This window comes from Lolium rigidum, chromosome 7, assembly GCF_022539505.1.
Source record: "Lolium rigidum isolate FL_2022 chromosome 7, APGP_CSIRO_Lrig_0.1, whole genome shotgun sequence".
Taxonomy (NCBI): Eukaryota; Viridiplantae; Streptophyta; class Magnoliopsida; order Poales; family Poaceae; genus Lolium; species Lolium rigidum.
The window spans coordinates 34,644,973-34,661,485 of record NC_061514.1 but is presented as its reverse complement, the minus strand read 5'-3'; the positions used below and the strand labels follow the sequence as shown (position 1 = coordinate 34,661,485).

At 46.6% G+C, this 16,513-nt stretch overlaps 1 protein-coding gene across 1 annotated transcript; it reads left to right on the top strand.

Moving 5' to 3' along the window:
- Positions 1-9,461: 9,461 nt before the first annotated feature.
- Positions 9,462-11,642, top strand: LOC124676073 (uncharacterized protein At5g50100, chloroplastic-like). Its single transcript, XM_047212152.1, has 6 exons — positions 9,462-9,591; positions 10,086-10,142; positions 10,665-10,730; positions 10,951-11,011; positions 11,148-11,191; positions 11,278-11,642. Exons 1-6 carry the CDS (start codon positions 9,490-9,492, stop codon positions 11,311-11,313), a joined length of 366 nt encoding a protein of 121 aa, XP_047068108.1. The 5' UTR covers positions 9,462-9,489; the 3' UTR covers positions 11,314-11,642.
- Positions 11,643-16,513: the final 4,871 nt, after the last annotated feature.

The window sequence follows — 16,513 nt, the reverse complement described above, 5'->3', positions numbered from 1 at the left end:
ATGCATGTCAAGTTGTACCAGCGTTGCTGCTCATTTACATGCTTGTACTAATAATATTGTGCTAAATACATATGGAGGAAAGGCAAAATTAATCAAGGTAGAACGTGACATGGTGCAATGTGAAAAGGAAGGAGCATGGATTGCATGCAAGGTTAATGCGTTGCCTGATTGGTTTCCAAGAATTAAAATACTACTCGATTGTTTAGCTGTGTACAACAATGAAGCTACGCACGAGTCAGCCTGGTTGGGGTTCAGATCAGTTACGATCTTGGAAGGTACCAAGTAATACTACTTCGCATTGCCACGACCACCTGAAGAGATCGGAGATATTTCTGGCATGCATCAACCGTGGAGATTTTGTTCGCTACAGGAGGTCGGATGGGGTCCACCAGCTGAACAAAGGGAGAAGTCCACGTTAATTAAACTAGGAAAGTTAAAGTTAGCTTTTATTTGTTTAGTCGGTTTGTTACCGATTTATTTCCTAGTCAAGTTTAGGTCGGCTACTACTATAAAGCCAAACGGAGAGTCTATTGTAATGGGAGGTTGAATTTTATGAGTTAAAACACGTGTGTGTTTCGGCCGTCGCGCCGAGGGTGAAAATCCCCGTGTGTATCCGTTCAGACCCATCGAGGTTGTTTCCGTGCGTCGGATTGGAGGTGTCGTGCTTCTAATTGCTGCGTGGTTCGTCTAGAACCGTCCAAGTAATTCCTCTCGCCGAGAAGGGTTTGCTTGTTGTTCGCGCGAGTTTGCATCTCAAGATCGTAAGCCGCGTTCTTATCACTGTTGCTACTAATCGCCGTGAAAGATTGGGCCAAAACCCTTTGGATCACTTTGATCCATATCATCTTGGTATCAGATTCGTCGGGTTCCTCACGGCGTAATTTGTTGTTAAGATCATCTGCTGAGTTCGTTCTACTGAAGTTGCTGCTGGAGTGCCGGAGGCATCACGCCACCACACCGGTTCTGTTGATCTATTGTTTTCATTCTGCTGGAGGTGATTGGTTTTTGCTAGATCGTGGAGACGCTGCACTTGCGCCGCCAAGGGTTTTGTTTCTGTCCGGGCTTTCTGGTTAAAGCTCGATCAGATCTTTGTTTTAGGTGCAACGAGAAGAAAAGGAAAGGGACTTTGCTTTCCTATTGTTCACGTGTAAGTCCTTGTGCTGCCTGATACAGTTCAGCTGTTGCACGTCCGCGTAGATTGATTTTCTTGCCCAGTTCACAGCACGTCACTCAGTTTCAGTCAGATATTGTTGGTCCTTTTGTTCCTGCTACGGTATTTTTCTGAAGTCTGCATTCGGATCTCCTGATATGGTGGAGAAGACAGGCGAGTCTCCTCCAAGGAGGAGCTACTGTAGGCTGTCCAATGGCTTTTTATTGGAGGAAGAAGGTTATGGTTCTGATCTTTTTCATACCTACTGTAAAGTGGAAGAGAGAGGTTGCGCCACAACGATCGATCATGATAGTTCGATCAATGCGGTCGGTATCGATATGGTGGAGAAGTTGGAGCTATTGACGACACCACATCCACGACCGTACACCTTGCGGAGGTTCCGGGACAGGCTGAACATCACGCACCAAACTACGGTACAGTTTTCGGTCGGCAAATTTTCTTGTGAGATTTTATGTGATGTCATACCGGTGCCGATGGTTTCATGTTACTTGCTACTCGGAGGTCCATGGTACGAAGAGAATAGAGCTAGCTACAACTCTCTTGCTAACACATACACAATCAAGCCAGATAATACGTATATTCTCCATCCCGTGGAAAAGAAGCTTTTCAAATCATGGAGAAAGGAACGTCTAGTGAAGAAAAAAGAGACTGCAGCTGCCATTTTTGCACCGTCCATTGAACCTGCAGTTCAACCTCCTTTTGGTGCGCTTGTTGAAGTTGCCGATGAAACTGTTGTTTTAAAGACGGACTCGAAACCGAGGACGGTTTCTTTTGAAGAAGGGGAGGATGATACGGCACTGCCATGCATGTCAAGTTGTATCAGCGTTGCTGCTCATTTACATGCTTGTACTAATAATATTGTGCTAAATACATATGGAGGAAAGGCAAAATTAATCAAGGTAGAACGTGACATGGTGCAATGTGAAAAGGAAGGAGCATGGATTGCATGCAAGGTTAATGCGTTGCCTGATTGGTTTCCAAGAATTAAAATACTACTCGATTGTTTAGCTGTGTACAACAATGAAGCTACGCACGAGTCAGCCTGGTTGGGGTTCAGATCAGTTACGATCTTGGAAGGTACCAAGTACTACTTCGCATTGCCACGACCACCTGAAGAGATCGGAGATATTTCTGGCATGCATCAACCGTGGAGATTTTGTTCGCTACAGGAGGTCGGATGGGGTCCACCAGCTGAACAAAGGGAGAAGTCCACGTTAATTAAACTAGGAAAGTTAAAGTTAGCTTTTATTTGTTTAGTCGGTTTGTTACCGATTTATTTCCTAGTCAAGTTTAGGTCGGCTACTACTATAAAGCCAAACGGAGAGTCTATTGTAATGGGAGGTTGAATTTTATGAGTTAAAACACGTGTGTGTTTCGGCCGTCGCGCCGAGGGTGAAAATCCCCGTGTGTATCCGTCGAGACCGACCGAGGTCGTTTCAGTGCGTTGGATTGGAGGTTTGTGCTTCTAATTGCTGCGTGGTTCGTCTAGAACCGTCCAAGTAATTCCTCTCGCCGAGAAGGGTTTGCTTGTTGTTCGCGCGAGTTTGCATCTCAAGATCGTAAGCCGCGTTCTTATCACTGTTGCAACTAATCGCCGTGAAAGATTGGGCCAAAACCCTTTGGATCACTTTGATCCATATCAACAGAGGAAGATGAAGTGCCTGCGGGAGACCAAGAAGTGGCAGTGGCTGAGTGGACTCGGGGAGGAACCCCCGTGTCCTGCAAATGGGTAAAGCCACCAGGGCCGCCCAGGGGATTTGATTTTGACGTGACCAAAACTGAGCAAATCTTCGACCTCCTGCTCAAGGAGAAACAGCTTGACGATTCCCGAAGGTCTCAAGTTCCCCACGGCGAAAGAGCTGAACGGAAAGCCGTATCTGCAAATTTCACAACTCGCTCTCCCATGCCACCAACGGCCGCAGGGTGTGGCGTCGGCACATCCAAGCGGCGATAGAGAAGGGGCGGCTAATTTTCAACCAGATACGCCATGAAGGTCGACACCCAACCCTTCCCCGCCGTTAACATGGTGGAAGTCACCTACCCCGAGGGTTGCCAGCCAGGTCCCTCGTTCAGCATCAACATGGTAGGACCCGGGAACCACTGCGGCAGAGATGGAGATGAGGGCAGCTGCTCTCATAGCAAGGATACCGAGGAGGCCGCTCCACGCGATCGGCTCCGTCATGATGGCAAGCGCTACGTCACAGAGGGAGAGGTGAAGAATATAAGATATCAGCGACCCCTCTCTGATCACCTCCTCAACAAATATGTGAGTCAGTATGACCAACGCCGGCGGACCAACCATGATGATGAAGGAGATCGTCTGGCTAGAGAAGCCAGAAGACATCGTCGGCATGATCACGATGAGGAGGAGCACGAGCGCCGTGCCACGGAAAAATCAAGAGAGCAAGATGACAACGCCAGACACTGGGACTGCCCCTTCTTCAGACACTGCTGGGATTCAGGAATGAGCCGATTGCCCACAATCGGCAATTGCCCAGAATGCAACAAGAAGAAGAAGGAGGTAGCCAACGTGTCTGTGTTCGAGCGCCTAGGACCTCTCCCGCCACAAAGCAAACGCGCTGAGTCACCTCGTTGGGCAGATCTTGAGGATTCAGAAGACGAGGAAGAAGTAGAAGAAGACAGGTACCACCGGCCAAGGTGGTGCCCTGACGGACTCAGCCGTTCCCAAAAGCGCGGGGTTCGAGCGATTGCGCGGCCCGGAGGAAGCCGAGAGGTTATACCCGCATACGCTAAGGAAGGCACGACCTGATGCGGCTGCAAAGGTTCAGCGAACCCCGGATGAAGAGGGTCGTCCACGAAAAATGGAGTGGCGCCCCAAACAGAGGAAAGCCGATGATGAGACATCGGCTGGTACAAACATGGTACTCGTCCTTCCGACAGAGCTTAGTGCTCCACGAGTTTACGATGCACTCAAGGTGGACGACAGCAGGCGCATCAAGTCAGAGGTTGGGTTGGTTCTATCCAGCCTGACCAAGTAACAAGATTAAACCAATGAGCAAACCAGGCGAGGCTGATCCTTGTGATCGGCCCCAAAAAGTTTATGAAGGGACATTACAGGACCTTCAGTCAGCTCTCAAATGGATATGGAGGCCGATTCCAGCAATCGGCCAAAATTACCTTCGCCACATGTTCTGCTTGCGTTCAACACCGATCTACTGAGCAGTGGCCACGTCGGCAGACGAGAGTCAGCATGGATTTTTGCGAAGCCGACGTGCAAGTACAGTGCCCTGGCTATCCATACAAGCCGATATCTGCGAGTCATCCAGCAGGTATCGGCTCGAAGGCATATAATCAGATGAACATGTGCAGATAAACATGTGAGAACATACGTGCAATGAAACATTGGGGGCCGGTTAAGAAAAATCGGCCAAAAAAAAAACATCTTTGGAACAGCCGATGCAAGGGCATCGACTTTAGAATTGAGAGGCAGCCGATGCGCAGCCATCGACTTTAGTGGAATTATGCAATGTTTATCGAGTCTCCACCAAATCCAGACCAACGGTGGTGCCTTCTGTTGCCTCGAGGGAGTAAAACAATGGAAACTTCTTCAGTTGCTTCGAGCCGATCCGGGTTCCTGAACCTTTTTGTCAAGGATTTCCAATCTTTGGGGCTAGTTCAGGCTGAAACGGAAGATTATCGAGCTGTCGGAGGAAGAAAGAGGATCGGTCGTGGCGCATTCTCTCTGACATTCTCGCCTCGAGTGAGGCTCGGGGGGCAGCAGGCTCGAGTAAGGCTCGGGGGGCAGCGAGGCCTAGTGGATACTCTGTTTAAAGAACCGATGGGGATACCATCGGCTGATCCTTCATTGCAACCTTCTTCACAATGATGGGTACTGAAAAGGATTATTGGGTTTGGTTGGAAAAGTTCAAAGGTTTTCCTGAAGATCCTGCATTTTCCACCAGATTTAGAAAATCATCAGCTGAAGAAGAGAAGGGTGAATTTTCAAAGGACCGATGCGGTGCGATCGGCTCATTACGCATTGGCAAAGGGGACGAATCGGCAAGGTCAGTAGAAGAGGGAATCGGCTCAATTAAACTCAGAAGGACTCGGCAAAATCAAAATTGGGGAAAAGTTCTTCATTGATTAGGTGAGATTTCTTACATAAAGAGCTAATTGCTCTCAAAAGGGAAATACTAGGGGATCCATTGCCCCATCTACTACTACTGGCCCTATTCTAGAGGTCCTATCTATGGGCCATCACTGCCCTCGTCGTCGCCGTCGTCGCCACTATCGGCGCTGCTCCCGGCGGGCTCGTCGTCGCTCCAATGGCCGCCGACCGGGCCCTCGTTGTCTTCATATTCTTCGTCAACGTCGTCCTCGTCGCTGTTGAAGTCGCTAAGATTGCCCGGCCAAGGGCAGAACCGCTTGGCCGGCGGCTCGTCGGAGGAGCTCTCGTCGTCGCCCTCCTCCTCCTCTTCCTGCTCCTCCTCCTCCCCGGAAGAGGTGAAGTCGCGAGGAGAAGGCTGTCGTCGTCACTCTCCTCCTCCGTTTCCCCAACGGCGAGGAAGCGGAGGTCGCTCTCCCCGTCCGTCGAGGACTGGTCGTCCTCGGACCAGATGGAGAAGTTGTGGTCTGACTCCTCTCCGGCCGCAATGGCGCGGCGGGTGTTGGCCGCGTGGACCGCCGCCGCGTCGTACTCCGGCGTCGGCTCACGGGACGTGGAGGATTGGCTGGCAAGATCCGGTGGGGCAGAGGAGGAAGAAGACATGGTGGCTGGGAGGGCTTTTGGAGTGCTAATGCGGAGGAGATACAAAGGAGAACTGTTCAGAGCGGTTAAATCGAAGGAGGATATAGTGGAAATTCAATGCCACAGCAGTTTCCGAGGAAGTGATGCCTAAAAAGAAAAAGAAAAAACTGCCAGGTCACGCGGAGAAGTTGAGAAGGCAAGGCATCATCATGAGGGATACTGCGACGGTTCTGCCACGACGTGACCCGACGAAGGAAAGCAGAGTGATTTTGGAATTACCAATTCCAAAACCAGGGGGGCATGTGTTATCACCAGAATTTAACCGAGTCAGAGGTGGGCCGCAATCAAGATGGGTTTAAAGAAATATACATGAAGGATTACGTGAATCGGCCTGTTATACCAAGTTGGGTTTAATTGCCCTTGTATCTGTAAAATATTAGATCGCATCTTAGTTTAGAAAGTAGAATCTTACTTGTGCACGGTTCGGTGCACGCCCACATTAGAAAGTCCCCTGGACTATAAATATGTACCTAGGGTTTACGGAATAAACAACAACTCACGTTCAACCCCAAACAAACCAATCTCGGCGCATCGCCAACTCCTTCGTCTCGAGGGTTTCTATCAGGTAAGCGACATGCTGCCTAGATCGCATCTTGCGATCTAGGCAGCACAAGCCCCACGTTGTTCATGCGTTGCTCGTACTGAAGCGCTTTTGATGGCGAGCAACGTAGTTATCATTAGATGTGTTAGGGTTAGCATTGTTCTTCGTTTAAGCATGCTTACGTAGTGCAACCCTTGCATATCTAGCCGCCCTCACATCTATCTCAGGTGTGGGGGCGGCACCCGCTTGATCATTATTCGGTAGATCTGATCCGTTACGATTGCTCCTTGTTCTACAAGGATTAGTTTAATATCCGCAATAGTTAGGCCTTACAAAGGGGGAGGATCCGGTGGCACGTAGGGTGGCGTTCGCAAGCCCTAAACGAGGATGTTCCGAGGATCAACTTCATGTTGGTTTTTAGGCCTTGTTTAGGATCGGCTTACGAGCACCGTGCGTGGCCGCGAGGCCCAACTCGGAGTAGGATGATCCGATTATGCGGTGAAAACCCTAAATCGTCGTAGATCTCATTAGCTCTATCTTGATCAAGCGGGACCACCAAGTATTCGTGCACCCCGTACGAATCATGGGTGGATCGGCTCTTTGAGCCGATTCACGAGATAACCTCGAGAGCCGATCGAGGCTCGTATTTAATGTTTACATGTATGCCTCCGCAGAAACTAAGCGAGGCATCCCCATCACCTTCCACGACCGGGTATAGGTCGGGTGGCACGCCCTTGCACTTCGCATCGCCGCGTGTGACCAGAAGAGCATTGCGGGCCGTCGCTCGGAGGGGTCTCAGCCAGCCGCAGCTCTAGGCTCTTCCCGGCTCTACGGTGTTGACAAGGCCGCTGCCCGCCGGTGGGTTTTGGCAGTCAACACCTTCATTGTAAATGGCACTTCACTTGGAGGATCACGCGCGAGTTGATGGGTCGAGCCAAGTCTCAAGGGGAACAACTTACGCACTAGGTGTCGAGTACATATGACTAAACTAGTCAAGATTTTTGGTTGTAAGACAAGTACCGACTCATAGACTAGATCGAGCGGCTCTAAATCATATATGTATTTTGACCTATCCTACTGTGATCTTTATACATAGAATCAAAGATCACACTGTGAATTGGTCCCTTGTGGTGTAGAGCATTTGGAAACCATCATTACTTGAATCTCAGATCGGACAGTTCAGAACACGCCGACATTTATTCGTCTCTGTATAAGATCCATTCTCTTCTTTCAAAATGTTATTTTTAATTATCAAAAAACTTTATTGTTAATTAGTAAAGGTGGTTGCACATTTTGAAAAAGAAGTACTAAGTTTTATGGACGCATAGTTGCAAACCGAAGTTTTAAATACTGCGCTATTTGCCGATATAGTGTCGCTATAGGAGATTCCAAAGCACCCACGCTAACGTTATGCACTTTTACCTGCTTTCGAGTTGGATTTTTTTCTTAAGAAGAACGAGATAAAAACTTGAAAATGTTGGGACTCGAGTTGGAAGTTTATGTTTCTTATAGGAAGAAACAGAGACGAAAATTAAAAATATTGAAACGAAATTATAACTTGTGTGCAATTGGGGAAAAAGATGTGCAATTGCACACTCATGTAATTGGACAGTTTTATGTAGTTCTCATGTGCACGAAGTGTGAAGCAAATCTAACAATTATATTATCGATCTATAACTAACATAATTCTCCATTGACATAGAATTCACATAGAAACAGAGAACAAAATTGAAAATGTTGGAAACAAGAGGTGGAGAGGGAGGGAGAGAAACTGCCCTCGTGGAGCAAAAGCCGACCAGTAAACCAGCCCCATTTGAACCGGAGACGAAGGCCACCTCGCCCACCACCACACCGCACGCAGAGGCAACGTTCCAAGGGAGAAGAAAGGCATCGATCGATCGATGGCGAGCTCGCTGGCCCGCCTGGGAGCGGCGCTGCCCCGCGCGCGCCCGCTCGCCGCAGCGGCGGTCGCTGCGGCGCGGATCCCGCCGCGGGGAGGCCGATGGGATTCCGCCGCCTCCCGCCCCGCTTCGCTATACGGTGAGCGACCCAATCGATTTCATGGCACCTGCAGCAGTAGTGACCGATTCGCATTTCCTAGGTCGGAACTAGCTCCAAATGCTAACATTGGATTGAAATTCAGCCTGGAGATGCCAGGTTCACTCGGACGTGAAGGCGTCCCCTGCCGCGGAGCCGAAGGATGGGGGAAATTCATCCCAGAATTGGAGGATCAAGATGCTCTACGATGGTGAATGCCCGCTTTGTATGCGCGAGGTGCGTTGCACAATCCTTGGTCGGTGAGACCTGGCATACGCATATTAGTAAGCAATTGCATAGTTCGAGTGCGCTAGAGCCTATGTAGCAGCTTTACAAGGACAGACACACATTTGTTTGCTGACAATTACCCGAACATGTTCAACTAGTTCTATAAATGAGCTTATTTTGTCTTTCCTCATTTACAGAAACACTATTTCCTGCATCTATTTCATATTTATGTGCACAGCTCAAATGTGTATCTGAAAAAAATCTTAATGTAGTGATGCATTTTTTTCATGCGATTGTATGAACCCTTTTGCAGCTTAAATTATTTGATGCTCAATCAACTGCTGAGAATGGTTGGCATGTTGGATGAACTTTCTATGAATTTGTTTTTCATTACTAGAACTTTACTGCTGCCGTCTTAGACTTCAACCATCTTGGTTTTAATTGGAATTTTCTATCAGCATAAAAACTTTGTCTGTGGGAAGCACTCGGTTTTAACTCCAAAGTTCTCCACCGTGAACCTTAAGTTCGTAACACTTTACAAACCTTTCACATGGTTTAGACGTGCTAGAAAATCTATGTGCATCCCCATCTTACGAATAGTGGGTTCATTGATTCGCAATCATTTAAACTTGAATTTATTTTCTTCACTAAATGTTTTGTGGAATAAAACAATATGGCCTGATTGTAGTGATCCTGCAACAGCTATATTTGCTTGTACTAACTCTAGTGTTTTGACAGGTAAACATGCTGAGGGAAAGGAACAAATCCTATGGAACTATAAATTTTGTTGACATCAGCTCGAAAGATTACTCCCCGGAGGACAACCAGGGTCTCGATTATGAAACTGTGCGTATGACCTTTTAGTACATATTCTCATTTTGTTTATGGAGTTTCATACTCGGTTATCTGGAAGGCATGAAATTTATTAACTCAATATCCATCATTTGTTTGATTCCTTGGAGGCTAGTCATACAAAAGATACTTGGAAAAAGTAGCAAACCATTGGTACCGATATAGACCATCTCTAAAACAATTTTTGGTATGCACCAAGGCTCTAATGGAATGCTTCATTTCACTTACTCCGGAGAAATGTTTTTTTTTTTCTATTATCCTGAAGAACATGATTTTGAACCTTCCATGGCTGCGTTTTGACTATTCACCGTTTGCCAACGAACTTTTTTTGTACTTTGGTGATGGTGCTGCATTAGTTGTAGTTTCTTGCAACTAAACTCCAAGTTGATGTTATATTCTGTGGCCAATTCGCTAAATATCAAGGTGCCTCTGAACATTATACCTGCATTTATCTTTTTTCTAAATAAACCGACTTCCTGTGTTTTCAGGCCATGGGGAGGATACATGCCATTGTTTCAGATGGAACTATCGTCACAGATGTTGAGGTATGACCGTGTGACATTCAGTCATTCACATCCTCTCGTACTGAAATTTTAGTATTTCCTCTCCAGGATGCAGAAGTTACTGCAGGTTATTTATTGGTTATTAGAAGATAATAATTTGGGACCTAATTAAAGGCATGAATTAGACATTCAGACAAGATATTAAATAAGCTAATGTTTCACCACACGCATCCAATGGTAATGAGGAGAAGTTAAAGGAGAGATTAGTATGCACACATAGCAATGTTCCTTTAATTGATGACGTGCAAGTAGTAGTATACAGGCTGATTATCACATTGTTACAATAATTTCTTTAACCTTATGAGAGCCATATATGAAAGAAGTGTCTCGGAGTTAGTTTGACCCTGCTGAATAGCAGTCCATATTAGTATGGGTTATCAAGCTGGCAAAGAGTGTAATACCAAAAAAAGAAGTTGTTCTTACAAACCTGATACAGAGTACATTTTGTCAATGCAATGGGTAATTTTATGTTTTTGAAATTAGTAACTGAAGTTATGATTGCAGGCATTTAGACGGCTTTACGAGGAAGTGGGACTTGGATGGGTTTATGCAGTTACTAAGTATGAACCTGTAAGTGCACATTTCTAGAGTGTAAATCCAAGGATCAGCTTGTTTCATTCATTTGAGAGAGTTACTGTTCAGCCGCACAGTTTCTACACAAGGGAACATTTGTATATATCAAACTGAAGAACTGTGGAATCAAATTGTTGTTCTGATGTGATTAAACTAAAATTTCAAATGCTTATTTTACTTTTGGTCTATTCATTAATCTTAGTCTGATATTTGGCAGGTGGCTACCATAGCAAATGCAGTATATGGCGTATGGGCCAAATACCGCATGGAAGTTACAGGTTTGGCCACTAAGAGTTTGTCATATAGTTCGCTTCAACAGTGTCATTGCTCCATCTACTTTTGTAGCAATATGCACCTGTAAATGAAGTATTAGTGGATGGGTTTGAATGATCTGCCCGTTTTTCTCCTTGACAGGCCGTCCTCCACTGGAGGAAGTTTTTGCAGCTCGGAGACAAGCGGTTAGTTAGCTCTATCTCTTCTTCCTGGAACTTCCAATTGTGACCATGAATTACTTGAGCTTACCGGCTGGTTTTTCCTTCTTCAGGGCGAATGTAAAGATGATAAATCATGCAAGATGTGAGCAGCAAATCGCCCATCTTCTCCACTCTACATATTCTTACTTCAGCACATGTTTAGATAGACACACATACATAGCTAGTCTTACGTCCAAATGATTCCGAGATTGATGATATGATGTTGTTCTGTGTTTGAGGGTAGTAAATAATTCCATGGTCACTACACTGATTCTATTGGAAAGACAAACAACTTTAAGCAAGTTTAGTTGTGTCCAGGATGTCTTTGGTTCTGCAGTGAGCTTGTTGGTTCCTTCATACCGGCGATCTTGTCCATGTCTGACCATCTATGTTGGAAAGTAAAGTTTGTATATTTGATAAATATTTAACTGTTTTACTGAACTACATGAAAACAAACACCTGCAGAGTCTTGTATAATCTGAACTAAACATGGCAAATGAAACTGATGTAGAAGCACAAAGGGATAGACACTTGAACATGGAGTTGCGAAACCAAATCAAAACTCACAGACATGCACGCAGAGATTGTGGCCACTTGATAAAGTTCCTGGCGCTTAAGCAACAATTTGAACTTAAAATACAACTTCACTTCAAAGTTCAAACAAAAAACTCTAAATACAACGACGATCATGAATTCAGGTAGCATATACAGTTAGGGTGACTAGCTATTTGATTTACAGAGCAGTTTTCATCTTTCGAATAGCTCAGCAAGCATCTCCTTCAACACGTCGGGACTGCTGCTAATGAGGTTCTCCAGCTCCCGATTCTTCTTCATGAAGTACCAGTAACTTGGGGCTGAGATAACTCTGTCGCAGCTAATGTGTTTCTCTAGGTCCGGATGCTTTTTCAGGTAGTACTCGTAAACTGATATAACTTTGTCCGTGATAGATTCCTGCAACGCATCTCTGAGCCGAGGAAAGGGAACCTTCCAAAACTTTTGAGCCTGGTACATTTGATGAAATGCTGAGTTGAATTTAGCCAGTGAAGAGGTATTCTTACGATGTTGGCCTGAACCATGTAAACCTTTTCTCGGTATGCCGAACAGCACAGGTCCGCAAGAAACATCGAGAGCGGTGTCCACGAAAACCTTTTTCTGTACGTGAGAGAGCACATGTCCCCAAGAAACATCGAGATAGCTATCCATGAACTTTTTACATTCAGGTGTTAGTCCCCAATGGCCTCCAGGCAATGGCTCAAACCGATTCGTTACTAAATAGAAATTGTTGAGCAGGAACAGGTATCTGAGGCTTAGGTCTAAGCACAGATCTGATTTCCTCAAGAGAAGGTCCTTCAGATAATGCACATAATCATGTATCAGGCCACGAAGGTAGGCGGTATCATGGCTGTGTGCGGTGTTTCGCATCGAACCCTCTGCGTTAACCAGGTACCTGATGAAATCCACCATCAACCGAGTGCACTCGTGAACCTCGCCTCTTCCTCGCTGAATCGCGATAGCCCAGTTCGAGTCTTCATCCTCGATGAATGTCCTCGCCGCCTCCGTTGTGCTAGATATGGCTTCTCTTAGGCTGATCACTTCTCGAGACAACGAGCGACCTATCTCGTCGAGTATGGTTTGGGCTTCTCGAGAGATTAGCAGCGGCGTGAACCTGTATGATGCACTGGAGACCCAGACATACATATCTACTAGGGTTCCTATCATATCCGCCTCAAGAGCAGGGATAATGGCACCGACAAAGACAATCATCTTGGCCATGCTTGCTTTGCCAAACCGTGCGACCGCCGGCATCTCGTCGACGGTGACGATCAGGACCAGCTCTACTATACTGACAGAAATTACGGTGAGAGCTCGGATCCACCTCTCGATCAATTCTTGGTGCGACGCGGCCGACTTGTCTTGTAGGTCTGGTGGTAAGCCATGCTCCTCGTGGAGTTGGAGAACCCAGTGGACGTCGAGCTCCATGAACCAAGTCTCCAGACGAGCACGGTCCGGACCACCACCGAACGCGGTGACCATGCGCTGGGCGTACCCGTCGCTGACCATTCGGCGAGCGATCTTCGTGAGCTCGTGGTCGTGGGCGCCGAAGTCTGCTATGGCGCCGGAGCGCGAACAGGAGCGGGAGGAGCAGTAGGAGTTATTGGGCTGGTAAAAGTACGGATTCGAAGCACCTGATGCGGTCGAGTACGACGAATAGGTAGATGTAGATCCTGTATGAACGGGCTGTCTGTTGCACCGCCGTCGGGCCACGCCGACGTTCCGGATCAAGTCGAGGTAGAAGTTGCGCGGCGGGGACTGATCAGGGTCTCGGTTGTCCCATTCTCCCAACTCCGGCATCAAAGCAAGCCGCCCCGCCATGCCGCGACCTTGTGGAGGATGGAGTGGACACAACACTGGTTTGCCGGAAAGCTGCTATCTTGTGGATGAGCTGCTATCTTGTGGCTGGACGCAACATTTGTTTGCCGGAACCGCGTGACGACAACTTAAACGGTGCACGACCCGGGTGCCAGGTCAACACAGAGATCGACGTTTTCTAACATGCACTGAATATACCGCGCACGAAATATAGCGTGTATAGTGTTGAATATAAGCAAATTATCATATAATTTCATTCAGATAAGCAGTAATATTCGCATGATCATAAAAACAGAAAGAAACTAAACATGCCAACTAATACAGTAGAGAAACATGTCACATGTACTGCGATTGCTGGAATTGGAAACTCTAGCAAGATCTTAAAGAGAAAAGCCATGATCACATACGGTGCAACTAGAGAAGCAGCGTTCACTTTGATGTTGTCATCCATGTTCTTAAAGAGGTTGTTGACGTCCGGAAAAGAAGTCATCGTCGGGGAAGGAGTCCTCGGACAACCTCGGGTTGCCAGTAGTCACACTAGCACTACTAGGAAAAGGTCTATAGGCCACCGGTGTGCTAAATTTTGGGTATGCCAGTTCTATTTACCAACGGCGTACCACTTCCTCGATGCGTCGATGTTGCTCAAATACCGCCGACGCACCCAAAATTTGGTGCGCCGGGGGTAAGGATCACCCAGTTCCAGGTTAGGTCAGAGCCGTGCCCCCACTTACCGCCAACGCACCATTATAGTGGTACACCGGTGGTATATTTCTACCGCCGGCGTACCATTATATTGGTGCGCCGACGGTAAGTGGGGAACAAAATGCTCACCTCATCCCCCCATAGTGGATCGCCTTTTTAGTTCTGAAAGAAAAAATGATAGAAATTTCAAATTTTAAATCCTTTGAGATGTAGTTATGTTACGTCATTTGGTTGTTAGAAAAAATGACAAAAATGAATTTTAACATATTTTGCAAAATGACACCATGTTTCGGTAAAACAGTTATGAATTTCGCATACAATGTCGGATAAAAAGTTTTTAAAAATGAAAAGCATCTATAGAAAAAGCTACATCCGAATTCAATGGCTTATGGCCCTTTACCGATTTTATAGATTCCACAAAATAAAAAAGGAAATTAAAGTTTTCGGAGGTTTTAATTTCAATGCAAAGAAATGAAACCTCACCCTCTTCTCCATCTACCCTTTCTCACTTTCTCCTCCTCCTTTTTCCCTTCTCCAACTTATCCCTCATCCTCTTCCCCTTCTCACCTTCCCTCCTCCTCTTCTCTTTCCTCTTCCTCCTTTTCTCTACTTCTCTTCGTCTTCTCTTTCTTTCTCTTCTCTCTTTTCCCTCCTCATTTTCCCCACCCGCAGGTTTTCTCCGGCCTCCTCCTCCTCCTCCTCCTCCTCCTCCTCCTCCTCCTCCTCGTGCACCCGGCGGCCTCCTCCTCCTGCACCCGATGGACTCCTCCTCCGCCTACCACATCATGTCCCAACGGCCCGTAACAGCACGTCTCGATGGCCCGCAACAGCTCGTCCCGAGGGCCTCCTCCTCTTGTACCCGAACTTGTGGTTCACCGGTGCGTTGGCGACAGGACCAAGGTCGACCTCTGTTGAGGCCTCCATCCAACGGCGGAGAGCTCATCGCCTTCGAGGACTCGATTGCTTTTCATTTTGTCCTCAGTCTTCTTGTTGTAGAAGTGCACACAGGCCCGTGAGACTCTTTTTGTTTTCTAGAAAAAAAATACCGCCCGCGTACTAGTGTGGTGCGCCGGCGATATATGATGTTACCGCCGGCGTACCAGTGTGGTGCGCCGGTGGTAGGCTGCTACCACCGACGTGTTACCACCAACGCGCACTGGTGCACCGACGGTAAGATATTTTGGTCAGCCGGCGGTAGGCCTTTTTCTAGTTGTGTAGAGCCCACTCCAAAAACCCGATCACTCATCACCCCTACATGTCTACGAGAGATAGGATTTCGAAGGCCGTCTGATCCTTCGGTGTATGCTGGAAGATAATATGGGGAAGACATGGACGGTGACACAACGTTCTAGAAGCAGGTAATCTCATGTGTTGTGTAGTAACTAGCGTTCACGCATGCATAGGCATGATCTAGGCTCATCTCAATCCACAAAACATGAGCGCGGCACGCGCATTGTGATGAGGCCCGGCGAGGCGGGTGACGGATGATGAGTGCGTGTGAAATCCTTCTATTCTTACTGATTTAGTGGAACTTAAAGAGCTCAACTTATAAACAACTTCAACTCTCTCCTAACTAGCAATGTGGAACTAAACTCTAGTGCCAGCCCTTTCCATACATGAATGGACCATATTAGAATTTTCTACTTTGTAGTGGGCTAGGGGCTAAGCCCCACCAGCAAATTACATCAATCCACCACAAATTCACATCATTTTTGTTCTAGATCGTTGTTTATATATATACTAATGCATGGTGGAGATCATTAAGTAGAACTTCCACTTAGAACTTCATGATGCACTTACTAGCAACTTGAATAGTGGATTATGTCTTAACTACAAGTTTTCTACGCACTAGTTTCACATAAATCCTAGGCCAATGTTGGTCTGCCATTGTGCTTCCCCACGAGTTGAAACTTATACATCATACTCATGTGCCTTTCATTAGTTTCGAGAACACCAAACTCTTTTTTTGAACTTTAGAACACCCAACTCTCATGGACTACGGAGTTTGAAAGTAAGAGTCATATATGCGTGTTCTTCAAAAGATGTTTCGATGGACAACATCTTAGCTTAAATAAGCCACTTAGCACATATTAAGATAAATATCAATCTGCCATCTAGATTAGGAGAGTACTACATCTATACGGAGTGGTAAATTTCATATGGGGATACTCTCCTCCGATATGAGCAACTATGTGTCAAAATTAAAACGGTAAAACTTTGTCTTTTTTGGTAGTT